We start from the raw sequence: 20,652 nt of genomic DNA on the forward strand, positions 1-20,652 counted from the left end.
AACATTTATTAGTGTGTGTGTGTGTGTGTGTGTGTGTGTGTGTGTGTGTGTGTGTGTGTGTTTTGTGAGAGAACGTTTTACCGAGAATTTACTTTGCAAAGTGAGTATCTACAGCTAGGTTACTTCGAAAAGGGCTTCTGCGTGCTGATCAGTCCTGTGAAGCAATCCATGTTGCAGTGAGGTAGCTACGTGTTTTGTCCACGTGTTTTTAACCAAAATGTCATTGTCCACCAACAAACCTTCTCCTTGGGTCTGTTAATGTTGCTGGGTCACGGGGTCCTGCGTGTCGTCAATAGCCTGTTTCTCATAATAATACTTGTGGCGAAGGTGAGTCATATAAGCATTTGCGGTTCTTGTTAGATCTGTTCACTATAATGGATCTACTCAAGGCCGCGTCGCAGAGACAAAAATCATTTCCACAGCCGGAAGGCTCGGTTATTCTTTTTAAAGATGTTGCTAGTTCGTTGATCTAACTTTGGTGGGGAGTTGAAAAACCTAAAATTGTAACGTATTTGCATGTGACATTTTCACGGCATGCCTTGATTTAGCCTTCGGCGGTGAAACAGTTGAAAAGCGTTTTAATTCAATCGCAAGGCAAAGTCAAACACATTTACATCAGTATGAGAACAGACTTCCGGATAGATCTGTTGCAGAGATCTTTCACTACACAATATATTTTTCTGTTTTAAATAAGTTTTCTTTGCGAGCTCGTGGAAAATAAGCGATAATTTCGAATTTCGGCTTGTCGCGACGTCAAGTTTTTCACTGTGCATACTCTGATACTGAACACTGCGTAACAAACTGATTCAGCTTTTGCATGACTGCGAGAGTTGATCAGCTTTTGGTTTTTCACTTCAATCGCTTGTCAAGGTCAAGCCAAAGCACATACTGATTAGAAAAATGTTACTGAACTTACTGGTAGATGTATCTCTTGAGATCAATGAGAAGAAAGATCGAGCGACTTCCTAAAACGCCTGTGTTTAAAAGAAAACACTGTGTTCAGAATTAACCCTTTCAACAACGTAATGATATTTGTGTAAGTTGCTCTTTTAAACATATAATAACAGAAAGTTGATTGTATCGCACGCAAAATTACACGAATCTGGTTAGAATATCTTTCCTTTGCGAGTCTTTGGAACTGGGGCGATAATTTCGAGTGTTTCAGCTTGCTGCGGCGTCATGCAAATAGCTGTATCACTCTGTAAATGACTAGATTCAGCCTTCGGCGGCGCAACCGTTGGATAATCGCTTCACTTCAATCGATCGGCCCGGTCAAAGTATAGCCCGTATTGATGAGAAAAGATGTTCTTCTTGTAGATTAGCCTTTTAAGATTACTGAGAGAAATGGGCGATTTCCAAAAACGCCTGTGTCAAAACAAAAACACTGTGTTCAGAATCAACTATATTCACAACATGTTAATAGTAATTATGAGTCGCTCAGCGGAATACATAATTACAAAGGATTGATCTGATGGTATGCAAAATGTCAGTAAACTGCATCTAATACTTTTTCCTTGCGAGATCTCAGAACATACGCGATTCGGCCTTGGACGGCGCAAAAGTTGAAATATTGCTTCACTTCAATCGGTTGGCCCGGTTAAAGTATTGCACACATTGATTAGATAAGACATTGTCCTGGTAGATTGGCCTTTTAACATTATTGACAGGAATGGGCGATTTCCAGAAACATCTGTGTAAAAAGTAAAACACTGTGTTCAGAACCCACCCTTTTTCAAGACGTTAATAAAATGTTGATAAGTCGCTCTTTCACATACATCATAACAAAGGGTTGATCTTATGCCACACTAAATTTCAGTATTGTACTTTAAATAGTTTTTCTTCGCGCGCTCTTGGAACTTGGGTGACGATTTCGAGTGTTTCGCTTGCCGCGACGTCAAATAGCTTTTTCCCTGTACACCGCGTTTGCGGCTAAGTCCGAAGCGGGAGATAGCGTTTTGGGGCAAGTTCGGGACTTGTTTTACTCATGAACCAAAAACAGCACGTTCACATACCAACAATCATTCAAAAGAACAACACCTGGAGAAACCCTTGCAAGTTGTTTGACGTTTTCAAAATATTTATTTAGCCTTTTAAATCTTCAGAGAAAAGTAAAAAAAAATCACGGCTGTGGCCGCCATTTTGGATTTTCTCTGTGGGCCTCCCTAACAATGGACCTGCATTTGATCTCGCCGCACACACAGAGCACACATATTTCCACTCTGTATTCTTCCTTTGATGTGCGGCTTATTTTCATTCTTCGACCGTTTGTTACCGGTATACTTTTTTAATTTTGGTGCGCCCTATCGGCCCCCTGCGCCCAATGGGTGACTGGATTACAATTTTGTTTAAAAAGAAGGGGGTGCGCCTTATGCGCTGTAGCGCCTTGTAACCCGGAAAATACGGTAATTGTGACAAAACAAAACGATACAGTCACTGATCTTCGACTCAGCGGTCTTTTAAGTGGACATACGAACACTTGTAATACAGAAAATAAACTTATCTGACAAATTGTCAGGAATCTTGTTCGGAAGCCACAATGATAAATAGAGGTTCTTTACATAGAATCGATGCTTCAGTTACAGGTCCTTGATACTGTTGTTTGAAAATGTCAGCTCTTACATGACAGGTTTGGTTTTGTGGAGTTTGCAGCCAAGGAAGGGGCAGACAAGTGTCGGATTGCTCCTCCCGAGGAACTGGTGTTGCATGGGAGGTCTGTCGAAGTTTATTTTTGTCATAAGTATACAGTGGAATCTCCCTCTTACATTCCCCCCGTGGGCTAGGGGGAGTCCCATATTGGTTGGGACGAGAAAGAATTTACCTGATGCTCCCCAGAGGCGACTAACGGATTCTGTTTCTCCTTTTACCCTTGTTAAGTGTTTCTTGTATAAAATATAGTCAATGTTTGCAAAGATTTTAGTCAAGCAGTATGTAAGAAATGTTAAGTCCTTTGTGTACTGGAAACTTGCATTCTCCCAGTAAGGTCATATATTGTACTACGTTGCAAGCCCCTGGAGCAAATTTTTGATTAGTGCTTTTGTGAACAAGAAACAATTGACAAGTGGCTCTATCCCATCTCCCCCCTTTCCCCCGTCGCGATATAACCTTCGTGGTTGAAAACGACGTAAAACACCAAATAAAGTAAAAGTAAAGCCTCAACAAATCCTAGAAATCAGGTCTATAAAGGAGGGAGTCTTTATAAATGAAGGTAAATTTGTAGAGGTTATGAACAGAAAATCTGAACAAATAACAGGGTTCCACATCACGTAGAATTAAGGGTATAATACCCTTTGTCCTTTGGACTGGGTGGCCGAGTGGTAACGCACTTGCGCTCGGAAGCGAGAGGTTGCGAGTTCGACCCTGGGTCAGGGCGTTAGCAATTTTCTCCCCCCTTTCCTAACCTAGGTGGTGGGTTCAAGTGCTAGTCTTTCGGATGAGACGAAAAACCGAGGTCCCTTCGTGTACACTACATTGGGGTGTGCACGTTAAAAATCCCACAATTGACAAAAGGGTCTTTCCTGGCAAAATTGTATAGGCATTGATAAAAATGTCCACCAAAATACCCGTGTGACTTGGAATAATAGGCCGTGAAAAGTAGGATATGCGCCGAAATGGCTGCGATCTGCTGGCCGATGTGAATGCGTGATGTATTGTGTAAAAAAAATTTCCATCTCACACGGCATAAATAAATCCCTGCGCCTTGAATATGTGCGCGATATAAATTGCATAAAATAAAAATTTAAAAAATCTAAAATAAATCCCTGCGCTTAGAACTGTACCCACAGAATACGCGCGATATAAGCCTCATATTGATTGATTGATTGATCACGTACGAGATGCTTTCTGAAGAGGTATAAATACATAACTGTTTTCTTCCAAATAGGTAAAAAAACGTACGAGTCAAACGCTGAAAGGGTATAGCCTTTGCTAGTTTACAAGCAACAGCACGCAGGCCGCCTGCTCTACTGAGACCACTAAAGTACATGCCGTGTTCGTGCCACTCCTCTGTCGACACTGGCACGCCGTGAAGCAGAGGTTGCCTCCCTTGTCCTCAAACTGCGCGATATCTTTAAACTGATCATCTCGATGGCACTGTTCGCTTTAGCCTATCCGGTGCTGTCGCCTGCTCAAACAAATGCCTCGCAAAACGAAAGAACAAAAAAATGACATTTCATGGATACACCGGTTGTCACTCATACCCTGTGAAAAATCTGGAAGGGGTATAAAAACCCTTTACTTTTTTCCTGAAAGGGTATGAATACCCTTGACTTTTGGGGTTGTGTGGAACCCTGACATCAGGTCTTAAAAGGGAGGGAGTCTTAAATTGGGAGGATCTTAAAAGTGACTGTATACAAGTAGTTGGAAGTTTGTCGATAAAAAGGATTCAGTTAGTACCTATTAACCTATGATGTGGACTACAAGGCGCTTTATTGTAAAAGGCCCAACCCGCACTTTTCAGGTAAAAAATAAAACAAATTCACACATTAGGCACGTCTGGTATATTCTGCGCAAGCCAAAGGAAATGCAGAGTGGAAATGACTGAGTTTCAACTGAGACCGACGCCTTTAATAGGGATGGTCCCAGAAAACTCCAAAAAATGTCCCTTTTAAAATTTCTGAGGATACAGGTTTTCTATGTTCACTCTACTGTGAAACCAAACTGGCAAAAAATGTCCCATGTTTCATATTACCATACTTATGGGACGATTAGGCTCCATTTTGTTTATTCAACTTTGACCCCTGCGCCTATTTGTCTAGTAGCGCCTTAAAGAAAAATACACACATACTCACATTGATATACAAAGAAACATATAAGATTCCCTCTCTAACGATATGCTTTTTTATGCTGCTTTATCTTTAACAAAGTTTTCTGGGACCGTACCATCCTTTTCCAACATCAAAGGCGTTGGCCTCAGTCAAAAACTCTGTCATTGACTCTGGATAAGCTGGTCTAAGCTTAAAACATTGGTCACAAGACCAGTGTCTTTTTAATTACATGTGCATGCAGCACGTAAGGTACAGTGGCTTTGATCTCGCCTCACATCCGGGAACAAACGTATTTCCACTCTGTACTTCCTTTGGCTTGAGCCCAAAACACCAGAAGCGCTTTTTCTAGAAAATGTGTCTCAGTTATTATCATACTGATTTCTGTTTGACAAGCACTGAACTATATCAAGTTGAACACAATCAACCTTTGCAGAAAACTGAGGTTGAATTATGCAAATGAGTCGGAGAAATCAACATTCAAAATCCATCCACCAGTTCCCGATCTCTCCAGTGGAAAGGAAACTTCTGATGAACAGGTCTGTTAAAAATCTTGTCTCACAACAATTGTTTCAAGCCCATCAGTAACAGAGTACAGTCGCTGCTATTTTGTCACAAGCAGCTTCCACCAGCTTGTCAACAGCCTTGAGCAAGTAACATTTCATGAGGTTATTGTTTTTAGGTTGGTATTTTGTTCTGTAAACGGTGACGGGCGCGGTGGCCGAGTGGATAAGACACAGGCCTCCTAAACGGAAGGTCGAGTGTTCCATCCTAGCCGCGCCTGGTGGGTTAAGGGTGGAGTTTTTTCCCATCTCCCAGGTCAACTTATGTGCAGACCTGCTAGTGACTTATTCCCCTTGGTGTGTACATGCAAGCACAAGACTAAGTGCACATGGAAAAGATCCTGTCAACCATGTCGGAGTTCAATGGGTTATAGAAACACGAAAATACCCAGCATGCTTTCCCCTGGAATCGGCGTATGGCTGCCTGAATGGCGGGTTAAAAACGATCATACATTAAAAAAAAACCACTCGTGCAAAAACATGAGTGAACGTGGGAGTTTCAGCCCATGAACAAAGAAGAAGAAGAAGTTAATTCTACAAACAAACTAAGAAACAACCAAAGAAAAGAAAGAAGAAAAAACACATGTAAAATTAGACAAATGAAGCTCACAAAATGTTTGGCTTGCTGCGAAGAATAGAGATAATCTGTTCCCCAAATTTAATTCAAGTAAAAATGTTTGCGTAACACTTGAGCTACCACCTGTGTGTTATTCCCTGGACTGTCTTTTTTTTTTAGACTGGGGGAGACAAATCTGCTATGCTGACAATGGATGAGTGGCGGATTATCTTCTCCTACCTCACCATTCCTGAACTGGTACGAGTGGAAAGAGGTTTGTTCCAAACGCCTGTGATATTACACTCTCTGCAGAGTTGTAACTTGTTCTTGTTTACTGACTACCTAATTAGAGTTTAGTTGTTTTTTTTAAATTGTCTCATACCTTACATATTCCTGAAGTGGTATGGGTATAAAGAACGTTGTAGCTCACACCCTCGGCAAGCGATCCAGCATGACCAAGACAAATCGTTAACTGTGATGTGTATATTTTTAAAAGAAATGGGGTCATATCGAGCGGACACCGCATAAAATACATATCAGAGTCAGTTATTTGCTGTGATCAATGTTTTAACTGATTGACCATGTGTTTCCTGTTGGACCATATGTTTTCCGCTTGTTCGAGGTTTTGTAAGCGGGGCGCAACTCCCTTCCGCTTGTAAATCCTAATAGAGTTATTTCCAGTTAACGTCAACTGGCATCACATCTATTTCTCATCTTTGTTTTTCAGTGTGCCGAAAATGGCGGGAGACGGCTTTGCAGTTGTGGAAAGAAAGAAGGGATCTTACCTGTAGAGGATTTTCATTTAAGAATCGTAAGTAGCTGATGTTTTCACCACTTGTTCTCTCTCTCATTCTTTCTCTCTTTCTCCCTCTTTTTCTTTAATTTTTTTCTCCCTTGTGTTTTCTTTCATCTTTCTTGTCATCCCATTTTTAAGAAAAACTCAAATACGAGACGGTAAGTAGAAGTTATGCACACTAAAAACCCACACAAAAAAACGAAAAACCCTTTCCCAGCACATTATAGGACAAGAAGTCTATGCATTGGAAGAGGCGTACATTTACGCTTTAATTTTTAACAAGCCGCTCTCATGCTAAGTTCTAATCTAATTTGTTTCTGATGATGAAAAAGATCAGGCACAAAATGTTCTGCCATTTTGGCAGATTTCTGGCATTTTCAAATCTCCAGATAACATTCTGGAAATCTCTAGATTGCACAATTTAGCTTTTTTCTCTCCCCAAAATGTTCCCTAGGGTGTGAGTTGGGCATGCTTTTACTTTCAGGATTTATACAAACTTTTATTTTTTGCAATTTTATGATCTCATGTCTTGCATTCGACTGTGTTTTTCAGTGCTGACAGACAAAGTGCTGATGTCATTGCTGAACCGTTGCTGTGGGTCGCTGCGAAGTCTGAACCTGTTTACTGTGTCCCAGGTGTTGACCGAATACTCCATGACCATCGTGGGTGAGTTGAGATCATACCCATCAAACCACACGTGTCGGTAGCCACGATTCTTTGCTACGCTTGAGACATTTCGGAGAATACAAGTACAATTTTTTTAACCTGTTCTTTTTGTACTGACAGTACAACTGACTGGTGCGCGTTTTTTTTCCCCCACTAGTATTTTAACACAAAAGCCGATAAAATTCCAGAAATGTATTGCTAACGCTAACACTGTGTGCAACGTCTTTGCTTTTTGTTATACAGGTCACCACTGTCCAGGGCTGGTCAAGCTGGACATGTCGGGTGTTGCGGCCACTAACATTGGACTGAGAGACCTGTCCAGTCATGCTAAAGGCCTCAAGGTGTGTGTGTGTGTGTGTGTGTGTGTGTGTGTGTGTGTGTGTGTGTGTAAAGTCAAGCTGGACATGTTTGATGTTGTGAGTTACCTGTCCAGTTGTGCAAAAGGGCTCAAGGTATGGGCGTATTAGGAATAAGAAGTTTTAATATTGCATGTCAGTAACTTGAGTTAGGCTTAAGAGGTTGAAACATTACAATTCAGTACAGTGTTAGAATATTTACTGTATGCGAGGTTTTGAACTTGAAACTAGTTGTACACTAGTCTCATGTACCTAGTCTTCCTCAGATTAGCATTCGAAACTGTCCAGGTGGCAGGGTAAAATACATTGTGGCATGCAAAGCTCTGACCATAAGGTAACCCTCAGAGTAAAAAGCTCAGGATCAGCATTTGCAGCTAAGAAGAAGAACAACACCTACACCATCAACAACATAGGTTTTTAATGTATTTTGTTTAGTTTTTTGCCAAGTTCACTTCATAAGATTTCATATAGAATGAACCTTAATATGACTAATATTGCCTGTACATCTCGAGTCTGTCCGTAACTGATTTCTCTTGTTTTATTTTCAGTGGATAACGTTACAAAGATGCCGACATGTTGCAGAGAAAGGGTAAGTCCGGAAGAATAGATGTTAATGTTATACACAAGTTGGAAAACATAGAGACACAGAAACAGACAGGAGTGTTTATGATTAACTACCTATTACACAGAGAAATATTTGTCTGAAATGAGATGTTCTTTCGTGTGTGCGTGTGGGTGTGTGTGCATGCGTGCGTGCGTGCATACATGCATGTGTGTATATATATGTATGTGTGCATGCATGTGTGTGTGTGCATGCATGCATTCGTGCATGCGTGTGTGTAGGTGTGTACGTGCATGCATGTGTGTGTTAGCATGCACACACATGAAAACCCTGACCGTTGAGCTGTTTTCTGTTAATGTTTGCAGGTTATGGTGGTTGTTCAAGAACTGCCAGCAGCTGGAGCATGTCGACTTTGCTGAAAACTTTGCTGTCACAGGAAAGGCGAGTTTGGTGGTCTTTTAGATGATGCCTAGAGATACATTCCTTCCTTGGTAAACACTCATGTCAACCATCACAAATCTGTGCAGGCCTTGACAGGGGATGAGAGCATTCTTCCATTTGAACAAATAAGAGACGGGCGCAGTGCTAAGACATCAGACTCCTAATCGGAAGGTCGTGAGTTCAAATCCCAGCTGGTGCCGCCTGGTGGGTTCAGGGTGGAGATATTTCCGATCTCCCAGGTCATCTTATGTGCAGACCTGCTAGTGCCTAATCCCCATTCGCAAGCACAAGACCAAGTACGCACGGAAAAGATCCTGTAATCCATGTCAGTTCGGTGGGTTATAGAAACACGAAAATACCCAGCATCCTTCCCCCGAAATTGGCGTATGCTGCCTGAATGGCGGGGTAAAAACGGTCATACTCGTAAAAATCCACTTGTGCTAAAAACATGAGTGAATGTGGGAGTTTCAGCCCATGAACGAAGAAGAATAACAACAACAACAAATAAGATGGGTGCATTAGTCTGCTTCATCTTCTTTTTTACATTTAGTCAAGTTTTGACTAAATGTTTTAACATAAAGGGGGAATCGAGACGAGGGTCGTGGTGTATGTGTGCATGTGTGTGTGTGTGTGTGTGTGTGTGTGTGTGTGTGTGTGTGTGTGTGTGTGTGTGTGTGTGTAGAGCGATTCAGAGTAAACTACTGGACCGATCTTTATGAAATTTTTCATGAGAGTTTCTGGGTATGATATCCCCGGACGTTTTTTTCATTTTTTCGATAAATGTCTTTGATGACGTCATATCCGGCATTTTGTAAAAGTTGAGGCGGCACTGTCACACCCTCATTTTTCAATAAAATTGATTGAAATTTTGGCCAAGCAGTCTTCGACATGGGCCGGACTTTGGTATTGCATTTCAGCTTGGAGGCTTACAAATTAATTAATGACTTTGGTCATTAAAAATCTGGAAATTGTAATTAAAAATTAGTTTTTATAAAACGATCCAAAATTACGTTATCGTATTCTTCATCATTTTCTGATTCCAAAAACATTAACAGCTATTGTGTTTTCAGCGTAGCAATAGGGCCCGATATTTAGACGAGACAAGTATGATGAAGACGAGTCGCATTATACTTGTTCGAGTCTAAATATCGGACCCTATTGCTATGCTGAAAACACAATAGCGTTTTTATAGCTATTCTGACATTAAATTCTGTGTTAAAATCATGTTTTTGTCAGCAACAAGTACCAGAATGGTCCATGTCGTTGATTGCAGACGACAGTTCCAGCCACGGAAATAACCGAACATTGAAAAATCCACGAACATGTATTACGGAGAAAACTTGAGATAATCGGATGTTTAGCATTACGTCAATATGCTAGGAATCATATGACGTCATGACGTATCATGCTTGCCTACGTATATTGTATGTTCGAAAGTCTGACTTCTGTTGGGAATTCGTGTGGTGAAGACTGCGGTAAATCTGTAGATGATAAGAGAACAAGGATTGTCTCAGAAGAAACGACTAAATGTTTCAGACTGGTAACTTCATTTCAACATTGCACTATACAATGGACGTTCTATGTGACAGGAGAGTTTGCTGATTTTGTGTTAAACATTGGAGAGATCGTCTGCTAGAATCAGAGATAGGTCGCTTCAGATTGCAGCTTCTGGAAATTTGCACGGTTTGTTGCCTGTAAAAGAACTGGATTTTACACGTAATGTATGTCATGTACAGTAAGCAACAACAAAAACACACACAAAGCAAATGGCATCGTCTGTTGACTAGTCACAGAAACAAACCTGGCGAGGTATGCGTGTACTTTATACACGTGGAAGAAACCAGAACCATGCGTCTTTGTTATTGACAATATGCTTTTGGATATTGAGAAAAATGGCCGACTTCCGTAGCATTATGCTTTGATGATCGGAAGAGACCATCCAATCACAGCCCCCGAATTCCCCCACGTGTTCATCAGAATAGCTATATATAAATATGTTATATTCATATTAAAAACAAGCTCTGAAAATTAAAAATATAAAAATTATGAATTTCCGAAATCGATTTAAAAACAATTTCATCTTATTCCTTGTCCGTTCCTGATTCCAAAAACATATAGATATGATATGTTTGGATTAAAAACACGTTCAGAGAGTTAAAAAGAATAGAGATATAGAAAAGCGTGCCATCCTCCTCAGCGCAACCGCTACCGCGCTTTTCTGGATTGTTAATTTCACTGCCTTTGCCACGAGCGGTGGACAGACGATGCTTCGAGTGTACGGTCTTGCGGAAAAAATGCAATGCGTTCAGTTTCATTCTGTGAGTTCGACTGAGCTTGACTAAATGTTGTATTTTCGCCTTACGCGACTTGTTTATTTTGTCTTATCAGAGGCTGTACAGTGGAACCCCTCTTTTATGACGTTCAACAATCTGAGAAAATCAGGTCTTAAAAAGGAGGGAGTCTTAAAATGGGGGTAATTTAACAGAGGTTATGAACAGAAAGTCTGAGAAGACAAGGTCTTAAAAAGGAGGGAGTCTTAAAATGGGGGTAATTTTACAGAGGTTATGAACAGAAAGTCTGAGAGAACAAGGTCTTAAAAAGGAGGGAGTCTTAAAATGGGGGTAATTTTACTGAGGTTATGAACAGAAAGTCTGAGAGAACAAGGTCTTAAAAAGGAGGGAGTCTTAAAATGGGGGTAATTTTACAGAGGTTATGAACAGAAAGTCTGAGAGAACAAGGTCTTAAAAAGGAGGGAGTCTTAAAATGGGGGTAATTTTACAGAGGTTATGAACAGAAAGTCTGAGAGAACAAGGTCTTAAAAAGGAGGGAGTCTTAAAATGGGGGTAATTTTACAGAGGTTATGAACAGAAAGTCTGAGAGAACAAGGTCTTAAAAAGGAGGGAGTCTTAAAATGGGGGTAATTTTACAGAGGTTATGAACAGAAAGTCTGAGAGAACAAGGTCTTAAAAAGGAGGGAGTCTTAAAATGGGGGTAATTTTACAGAGGTTATGAACAGAAAGTCTGAGAAAACAAGGTCTTAAAAAGGAGGGAGTCTTAAAATGGGGGTAATTTTACAGAGGTTATGAACAGAAAGTCTGAGAAAACAAGGTCTTAAAAAGGAGGGAGTCTTAAAATGGTAATTTTACAGAGGTTATGAACAGAAAGTCCGAGAAAACAAGGTCTTAAAACGGAGGGAGTCTTAAAATGGGGGTAATTTTACAGAGGTTATGAACAGAAAGTCTGCGAAAACAAGGTCTTAACAAGTCGCGTAAGGCGAAAATACAACATTTAGTCAAGCTGTCGAACTCACAGAATGAAACTGAACGCACTGCAATTTTTCAGCAAGACGTATACTCGTAGCATCGTCAGTCCACCGCTTGTGGCAAAGGCAGTGAAATTGACAAGAAGAGCGGGGTAGTAGTTGCGCTGAGAAGGATAGCACGCTTTTCTGTACCTCTCTTCGTTTTAACTTTCTGAGCGTGTTTTTAATCCAAACATATCATATCTATATGTTTTTGGAATCAGGAACCGACAAGGAATAAGATGAAAGTGTTTTTAAATTGATTTCAAAAATTTAATTTTGATCATAATTTTTATATTTTTAATTTTCAGAGCTTGTTTTTAATCCAAATATAACATATTTATATGTTTTTGGAATCAGGAAATGATGAAGAATAAGATGAATGTAAATTTGGATCGTTTTATAAAAAAATTTTTTTTTGTAATTTTCCGATTTTTAATGACCAAAGTCATTAATTAATTTTAAAGCCACCAAGGTGAAATGCAATACCGAAGTCCGGCCTTGGTCGAAGATTGCTTGGCCAAAATTTCAATCATGAAAAATGAGGGTGTGACAGTGCCGCCTCAACTTTTACAAAAAGCCGGATATGACGTCATGAAAGACATTTATCGAAAAAATGAAAAAAACGTCCGGGGATATCATTCCCAGGAACTCTCATGTAAAATTTCATAAAGATCGGTCCAGTAGTTTAGTCTGAATCGCTCTACACACGCACAGACAGACAGACACACACACACACACATACACCACGACCCTCGTCTCGATTCCCCCTCTATGTTAAAACATTTAGTCAAAACTTGACTAAATGTAAAAAGGAGGGAGTCTTAAAATGGGGGTAATTTTACAGAGGTTATGAACAGAAAGTCTGAGAAAACAAGGTCTTAAAAAGGAGGGAGTCTTAAATTGGGGGCTCTTAAAAGGGGGGTTCCACTGTATCATAAAAAATGGATTGTATTGACAATAACTGCTTTTGATTTGCTGTGCAGTGCTTCTTCATGCTGCAGCCAAACCTCACATGTATGATAGCCAATGACTGCTACAAGGTAAATGTGTTGATTTTTGTTTGTCTCCTCTTTCTTTTTTTGTGAGTAATGATAAAAATATGTAAAATTGTGTACAGCAAAAAAAGATAAAAGTAATGTTATGCTAAAATCTGATTAAATATCATATTCTTACTCCGAATCACATTAGCATTGAGTCACCTGAGATGCTTATCACTGAAAAACGCTTACCCGGCTAAAGAATTTAAAGGGAAGCAACCCCATCACCAAAACGAAAGTGAAAGTAGCTTTGGTAATGGGCCAGCACACCGGGAGTTACCTCCCATACGGGTGTATGCCACGTCACTTCCTCTAGGAACACGTGCCTATTCTCATACGTCTTTTTCACCTCGGAGAGGACGGTTCACTTTTTGACGCTCTGTGGCTGACCTTGTGTGTTTGAGTGACACCCGCCGGCCACGTTACCCAGCTTTTCTGCTCGCCTTGCCTACAGTTTGGTGAGCTCGTTCCCGTTTGTTGTTGGTTGTTTGCGCTGTTTCGTTACTGTACGTTGTCCGTTTTTTACGGACTTGTGTGTCAGTGACTTGCGTGTTTCGCCATTTTGTTGTGTGAGTTAGTTAGCTAACTCGTGTGACTTTGCTAGTAGCTCTGCGTGCCCTCTTTCTGTTTGGGCAAGTGTAGCTTTAGTATTTTGTTGACGCGTAAGCGTGTGTGTTTACTGTGTTTTCAGTCGTTTAGACTTACGTTTCAGTAAATCTTTTTACTTTGCCACGTGTTGTTGACGTTCGTGTCAGTGTCTTGCGTGTCGCCATTTTGTTGTGTGAGTTAGTTTTCTAGCTCGTGTGACTTTGTTCGTAGCTCTCCGTGCCTCTGCTTTTTGTGGGGCAAGTTTAGCTATAGTATTTTGTAAACGCATTCGTGCGTGTGTTTACTGAATTTTCCAGTCGTTTAGACTTATGTTTCAGTAAATTTTTTCGCGTTGCCACGTGTTGTTGTCAACATGTCTGATTCAGACAAGCGCCGTGGCAAGTCGGACCCCAAGGGGAAAATTAAGCCTAAGTCTTCCTCTTCTAAAGCAACGTTACTTGTTACAGACCAAGAGCGTAACACTTTGTTGGCTGTACCAATTTCGGCGCCTAGCGCTGTTACTACTTCTGCTTCTTTTGCGGCGCCTAGCGCTACTGTTACTTCTGCACCTGTCTCTACATCGGAGACTTCGTCATCGTTGTTAGCACCTGGACAAGGTGCGTTGGTTTCCTCTCTGTTAAAGTCACTGGTTCCGGAAATCCGCAGCTTGGTGCAGGCAGAATTTCAGCGTTCCGTCGCCAGCAGTTCGGCGTTTCCGGCATCTGGCAGTGACGTCCGGGCATTGGCTTCCGTGTCTTTGTCCTCCACTTCCGGCTTGGAGCAGCGTCCTCCCTCTTCAGCGTCGGCTGGTAAGCAGAGCTGGTCCGATAGCCCTCGTGAGGCGCCTGGACGTTCTCCTTCGGGGGACAGCTCTTTCGCATCGGGTCACGACCGATACCTTGCTGATCTTTCATTTCCGGCGATAACCTACGAGGCCCCGGACTTGATCGAACAGCGGCGGCAGTCGGTTTCGACTGCCGCATTTCCGGCACTTGCCGGAAGTGATGATCCGTCCGCTCCGGCACGCTACGGCGGTCGCGGCAGGATGGAGTATTCACTGACTTCCGGTCCTTCCGGATCGCGAAGTCAACCAGTGCAGTCTTCACTTCCGCATTTTGCGGTTCCGTTGACTACACTTCCGGTTTCGGCCGGAAACGCTTCTTCCTCTTCTGGTGGTTCCTTCCGGATACCAGATAGTGGATTACAGCGTGCGCCTTCCGGCTTTCAAGCGCCTAGGCTTGAGCAGGCATCACTCCACTCAGTCGGGGGAGTGACGTCAGCTCATCCAGCTCCGGTTTTTGCGGATGGTCGTCCTGCTTACCCTTTACCTTCACAGGGTTTTGGGCGGCAGGATGACGTTAGTGCTCAGGCTTTTTCGGTTTCCGGTTTGCCAGGGCATGCTTCTGCTTCCGGAACTGGTGACTTCGGTCATGGTTCCACGTGTGACTATTCTGATGCTCCATCAGTGGTCAGCGAGGAGTCGCGGGGCGTGTTTCCGTCGAAGCTCAAGGCTGTTCTTGACGTCGCGGCGGAAGTAACGTCTCGTTATTTTCCTGAAGGGGTGGTGGCTGCGGACTCTTCCGCATCATTCGTTCCTTCTGCCATGGCGGACTTCCGGCCGGCACAGGAAGATGTTTCTTCCTTCCGGTTCGCCGAGTCTCCGTCAGTGGCTTACCAACTTTCGCATTCACTGGTTCGTCCAGCACATGCGGGGAGTGGTATTCGGCCAGTGCCTGTTCCGTTACTGCTTCCTTTTGGTCCAGTTCCGGAATCAGCTCAGCAGTGGGTGGCTTCAGCTGCCCAAGCCTCTTCCTTCGTGCCTACGGCCAATAGGAAGCTTGGCATGCCCAATCAGAGCCAGAGTTGGCTGGCGTCTTTTGCACTCCCTAGGGCTACCCTTCCGGTTTCCCGGGAATTGCTGCCTCTTCTGACTAAACCGATCAAGCGTGATTCGGTTTTGCCGGTTTCCGAGGCTTCCCTCCTCTCTGCTGAGGAGGTTGGACGTCGGCAGATCGAACTGTCCTCCATTGCGGAGACTCTCGTTCGGGCTCTGTCTCGGGCATTGACCGATTCGCTGGTTCCTTTCACTCTCAGTGAAGAACAGAATGCGGACGATGTCTCTGCGCTTTTGACCGCATTGGCCAAGGTCAATGAGGAACAATTGCGTCTTTCCTCCCTGCAGTACACCCAAGCGGTACTCTGTAGGAGGGATCTCTTCCTCTCGCAGTCCCAATTCACGGAGCTGGCTACTAGGGAGACCTTGAGAGTCTCCCCGGTCTCAGAGGAGTCTCTCTTCTGTCCGCTGGCACTGGATGCCAGACAGAAGGAGATTCAGTCAAACAAGGACAGTCAGTTCCTTGACTACACTCTGAAGGGGGTGAAACAGTCTCAGCCTTCTAAGCAGAAGCAGGCTCAGACATCGTCTAACCCCAAGCCAGCTCAGAAGCGGCAGGCTCCGCCGGCCGCTCGTGGTGGGAAGAAGAGGACGGCATCGGGGAGGGGGCGTGGCGGCTCTGGAAGTAAGCCACACCCCCAATGAAGCGCTCCCGATCTCACCTCCCTCCCGCCCTCCACCTTGGTGATGGCGGGAGGCCCCTCCCGGGCACTTTCTCGTTGGATGTCGGTAGTAGACAGCCAATGGATTGTGGGAGTGGTGAGATCGGGCTTCCGTCTACTCTGGCGGGAGGAAAAGGCGCCTCTTACCCGAGTGCCTCCGCGGTTCAAGCCCCCCTTCTCGCAGGAAGCACGTTCCGTCTTGCAGTCGGAAATTGCCTCCCTGGAGCAGAAGGGCGCGGTGGAGAGAGTTCGGGTCCACAGCTCCCTGGGATTTTACGGGCGTCTGTTCGCTGTTCCCAAAGCATCAGGAGGATGGCGTCCCGTGTTGGATTTATCTCTCCTCAATACTTTCTTGAGGGAGATAAAATTCAAAATGGAGACGCCAGCCTCTGTCCGAGACTCCCTCCGCCCAGGAGACTGGGTGACCTCGATCGATCTCACGGACGCATATTTTCACATTCTTATGCATCCGGCCGACCGGAAATGGCTTCGTTTCCGGTGGGGAGATCAGATCTACCAGTTTCGCGCACTCCCTTTCGGGCTGTCTCTCGCACTATGGATTTTCACCATGGTGGTGAGACAGGTCTGTGCACTGGTGAGGTCCCAGGGTATCCGTCTGCGGGCTTATCTGGACGACTGGCTCATCATGAACCAGTCCCAGAGCGGCTGTTCGCAGGATACCCTGACGGTTCTTCGAGAATCCAACTCGTTGGGGTTCTCGATCAACCGGGTAAAGTCGGAGCTGACCCCGTCACAGACATTCACTTATCTGGGGATGTCTTTCGACACGGTCGCTTGGACTGTCCAGCCTTCTCAGAGAAGGGTGGACAAGCTCCAAGCTCAGATTCGCTCCACTTTACCTCTCCTGATGGCTTCCATCCGCTCGCTCGCCTCCATCTTGGGGCAGATGGAGTCTATGGCTCTTCTGGTTTCACTGGGCCGGGTCCACAAACGTCCGCTTCAGTTCGCGCTGAAGCCGTTTGTGGACTCTCCTCTGGTGGACTGGGACGCCCTCATCCCTTTGCAGGGATGGTTCCAGTCTGCGACCCTTCCGTGGTTGGACACGGAGTGGGTCTGCAGAGGTGTTCCGATCGTCGTGCCCCTCCCCGACCTGGACCTCTTTACAGATGCGTCCAGGGAGGGTTGGGGGGCACATACAGATCTTCAGACTACTTCCGGTCTGTGGACGACGGAGCAGTCCTTGTGGCACATCAACTTGCTGGAGCTAGAGGCAGTTGCTCTAGCTCTGGCCAAGTTTCTGCCCTCCCTGTATGCCAAACATGTTCGTCTGTTTACAGACAACATGACAGTGGCGGCGTACATCAACAAGCAGGGAGGCTCGCGGTCCCCGTCTCTCTCGGAGAGGGCTTGCGAGATCCTGGTGTGGTGCTTTCAGCATCATATCACGATCTCGGCCAGGTACCTTCCAGGGAGGCTGAACACTTTGGCGGATGCGCTCAGTCGTTCCGGTACAGTGCTTCAGTCGGAGTGGACGATCACTCACGGGGCACTGCTTTGCCTTTGGGCCCAGGTCCAAAAGCCTCTGGTGGACCTTTTTGCCACAAGGTACTCAAAGAGGCTTCCGGTGTTCGTCTCGCCATTCCCGGACCCTCAGGCATGGCGAGTGAACGCTCTGGACTTTCCCTGGACGGGTCTGGAGGCGTACGCCTTTCCTCCCTTTCTGTTACTCAGCCGAGTAATCCGGAAAGCGGAGATGGAGGAGCCGGCCCTTCTTCTTCTGGTCGCTCCTCTGTGGCCGTCGCAGGTCTGGTTTCCAGATCTTCTTCGGCTCGCCCAAGGGCCCCCCATTCCTCTCGCACTCGTGCGAGGGGAACTAGTGCAGCCCCGAACAGGCATTCCACACGAGGAGCCCAGTCTTCTGAAGCTTCACGTGTGGAAGTTGTTCGGGACTCGCTGAAGCGCTCTGGGGCGTCGTCTTTGACTCTGGACTTGGTGGCTCGCTCGCATAGAGCGTCCACCTCTTCAGTTTATGCTTCCCACTGGAAGGCATGGACTGCCTGGTGTTCAGCTAGAGGGGTGAGTTCGGTGGCTCCGCGCTCTATTCAGGTCGCTAACCACCTCTCTTTCATGTCTTCGCAGGGCGCCTCAGTCTCCTCGTTGAGGGTCCGGCGCTCCGCTATCTCGGCGACTCTTAAGCAGATTGGTCGTTCTGTTCGAGTCGGGGGCGTTATAGCTGCGGTCATTAAAGGGGCTGCTCTTAAGGAAGCTAAAGCTCGTTTGCCCGCTCCCAAGTGGTACTTGTTTTTAATCCTGGAATTCCTTCGTTCTGCGGATTTTGAGCCTTTAAGCGAGGCCAGTCTGTTCAATGTCACTCGCAAAGCGCTGTTTCTCCTTTTGTTGGCTACGGCCCGACGGGGTAGCGAGGTCCACGCCCTGTCGGGTCAGCCTGGAGATATCTCCTTTGAGCCGGACGGTTCCGCATCTTTGCGTTTCCGGCCTGATTTCCTGGCCAAGAATCAGTCTCCGGGGCAGGCCTCTCCGCTGGTTAGAGTTAAGGCTCTGACCAGCGCGTTGGCCCCGGATGACCCCGATTCGGTCAATTGCCCTGTGAGGGCACTTCGTCTGTACTTAGCCCGGACTCAGCCGATTCGGTCTAGTTCTCAGAAGTTGTTGTTTATCTCTCTCCTTACTAGGCGCGAGAAAGATTTGTCGAAGGTAACGTTGGCCCGGTGGGTGTCCTCGCTCATCAAGCAGGCTTATGAGTGGAGTCGCACAAAGAGGGGGGGGGGGGTTATGCCCTCCTTGCCACTTGACTCGGCCCGAGCCCATGAAACGAGGGCGTGGGCATCCTCTCTGGCAGTTCTGCGCTCCAGACGTCTAGAGGAGGTGCTGACAACTGCGTATTGGCGTTCCGAAGATGTTTTTATAAACTTTTATCTTCGGGACGTCACAGCTCTTCGACAGGATGGCTCCAGAGGCCTTCCAGCGCTCATAGCAGCAGGCCAGTTCCTGTCCAGAACTTGATGGTGAGTTTTGATTCATTTCTAGCCCACCGCCTTGTTGATGTTATCTGCTAATGTGATTCGGAGTAAGAATATGATATTTAATGGAAAATTTCCTAAATAAATTTTCATTTAATTAATATACTTACCCGAATCACATACTGTATTCCCTCCCACCTGCCCCGCTTATGGTTTTAAGATTTTTTTAAAGCCGTATGAGAATAGGCACGTGTTCCTAGAGGAAGTGACGTGGCATACACCCGTATGGGAGGTAACTCCCGGTGTGCTGGCCCATTACCAAAGCTACTTTCACTTTCGTTTTGGTGATGGGGTTGCTTCCCTTTAAATTCTTTAGCCGGGTAAGCGTTTTTCAGTGATAAGCATCTCAGGTGACTCAATGCTAATGTGATTCGGGTAAGTATATTAATTAAATGAAAATTTATTTAGGAAATTTTCCATTTAAGCTGCACATGCAGTGTTTGGCGGTGTGTGTTTAGAAGGGTCAGTGTAGGGGAGGTAACTACTGCATGGTTATTTGCCTTTTATAACGGATTAAAAGCAGAAAAAGGGGCACAACAATATCTTTGTAAACCATGGATTGATTCGGACCTGTCTTTGTAAATTGGGATGACAATTTTGTACACCTAACATCAGATAAAGCACATGATTCTTTATGATTTTGTTTTTGTTTTTGTTTGTACAGCCGTACACACTTGGACCTAACATAATTATTTCCTTTCATTCAGTTGACAGATTATGGCATTCAACAGTTAAGCAAGAATTGTTGCCATCTGCGTGAACTACAGATCCACTCATGCATGAGCTTGACAGATGATGCCGTCAGAGCTATCGCAGTGAGTCAGACTTGCTATGGATGAATCCGAGTTCTGTACATTGCTATGTCAGGACAGTGGAACCCCCCCTTTTAAGACCCCCCCCCCCCCCAAAATTAAGACTCCCTCCCTTTTAAGACCCTGTTTTGTCAGATTTTCTGTTACTCCCTCTTTTTTAAGACTTGGTTTTTTTCTGATTTTTTTAGGTCTTAAAAGGGGGGTTCTACTGTATCTTATGACACCCCCTCCCCCCTCCTCCCCCCTCCTCCTTAGACATTTAAAGATTTGTTCTTGTTCTTGTTCTTGTTCTTGTTCTCTGTGTCTCTGTCTCTATCTTTCTCTCTCTGTCCGTCTGTGTCTCTCCCTCCCTTTCTCTCTCTCTTTCTCGCTCTCTCTATCTCTCTCTCTCTCTCGCCCCCCTCTCCCTCTCTCCCGCCCCTCCCCCCCTCTTTCTTGCCCCCTCTCGCCCTTCCGCACACACGCACGCGTAAACACACACACACACACACACACACACACACACACACACACACACACACACACAGAGCCACTCACATACGCACACGCAAACAAGCAAATACACCCACACGCTTCATTGCACGGAGATATGAAGGTGGGGAAGGGGGAGAGAGAGAGAGTGTGAGAGAGAGAGTGAGAGAGAGAGACAGAGA

General features: G+C 44.8%; 1 protein-coding gene across 1 annotated transcript in view; it reads left to right on the top strand.

Annotated features, from left to right (window-relative positions):
• LOC138976113 (putative RNA-binding protein EEED8.10) overlaps positions 1-20,652 on the top strand; it is a 52,875-nt gene that overhangs the window by 12,270 nt on the left and 19,953 nt on the right. The window contains exons 4-13 of the mRNA XM_070348937.1: positions 2,627-2,710; positions 5,197-5,299; positions 6,060-6,153; positions 6,607-6,690; positions 7,228-7,341; positions 7,585-7,682; positions 8,246-8,286; positions 8,625-8,700; positions 12,988-13,044; positions 19,895-20,002. Coding sequence (XP_070205038.1) covers positions 2,627-2,710; positions 5,197-5,299; positions 6,060-6,153; positions 6,607-6,690; positions 7,228-7,341; positions 7,585-7,682; positions 8,246-8,286; positions 8,625-8,700; positions 12,988-13,044; positions 19,895-20,002 — 859 coding nt within the window. The remainder of the gene's footprint in view (positions 1-2,626; positions 2,711-5,196; positions 5,300-6,059; positions 6,154-6,606; positions 6,691-7,227; positions 7,342-7,584; positions 7,683-8,245; positions 8,287-8,624; positions 8,701-12,987; positions 13,045-19,894; positions 20,003-20,652) is intronic.

This window comes from Littorina saxatilis, linkage group LG9, assembly GCF_037325665.1.
Source record: "Littorina saxatilis isolate snail1 linkage group LG9, US_GU_Lsax_2.0, whole genome shotgun sequence".
Classification (NCBI taxonomy): domain Eukaryota; kingdom Metazoa; phylum Mollusca; class Gastropoda; order Littorinimorpha; family Littorinidae; genus Littorina; species Littorina saxatilis.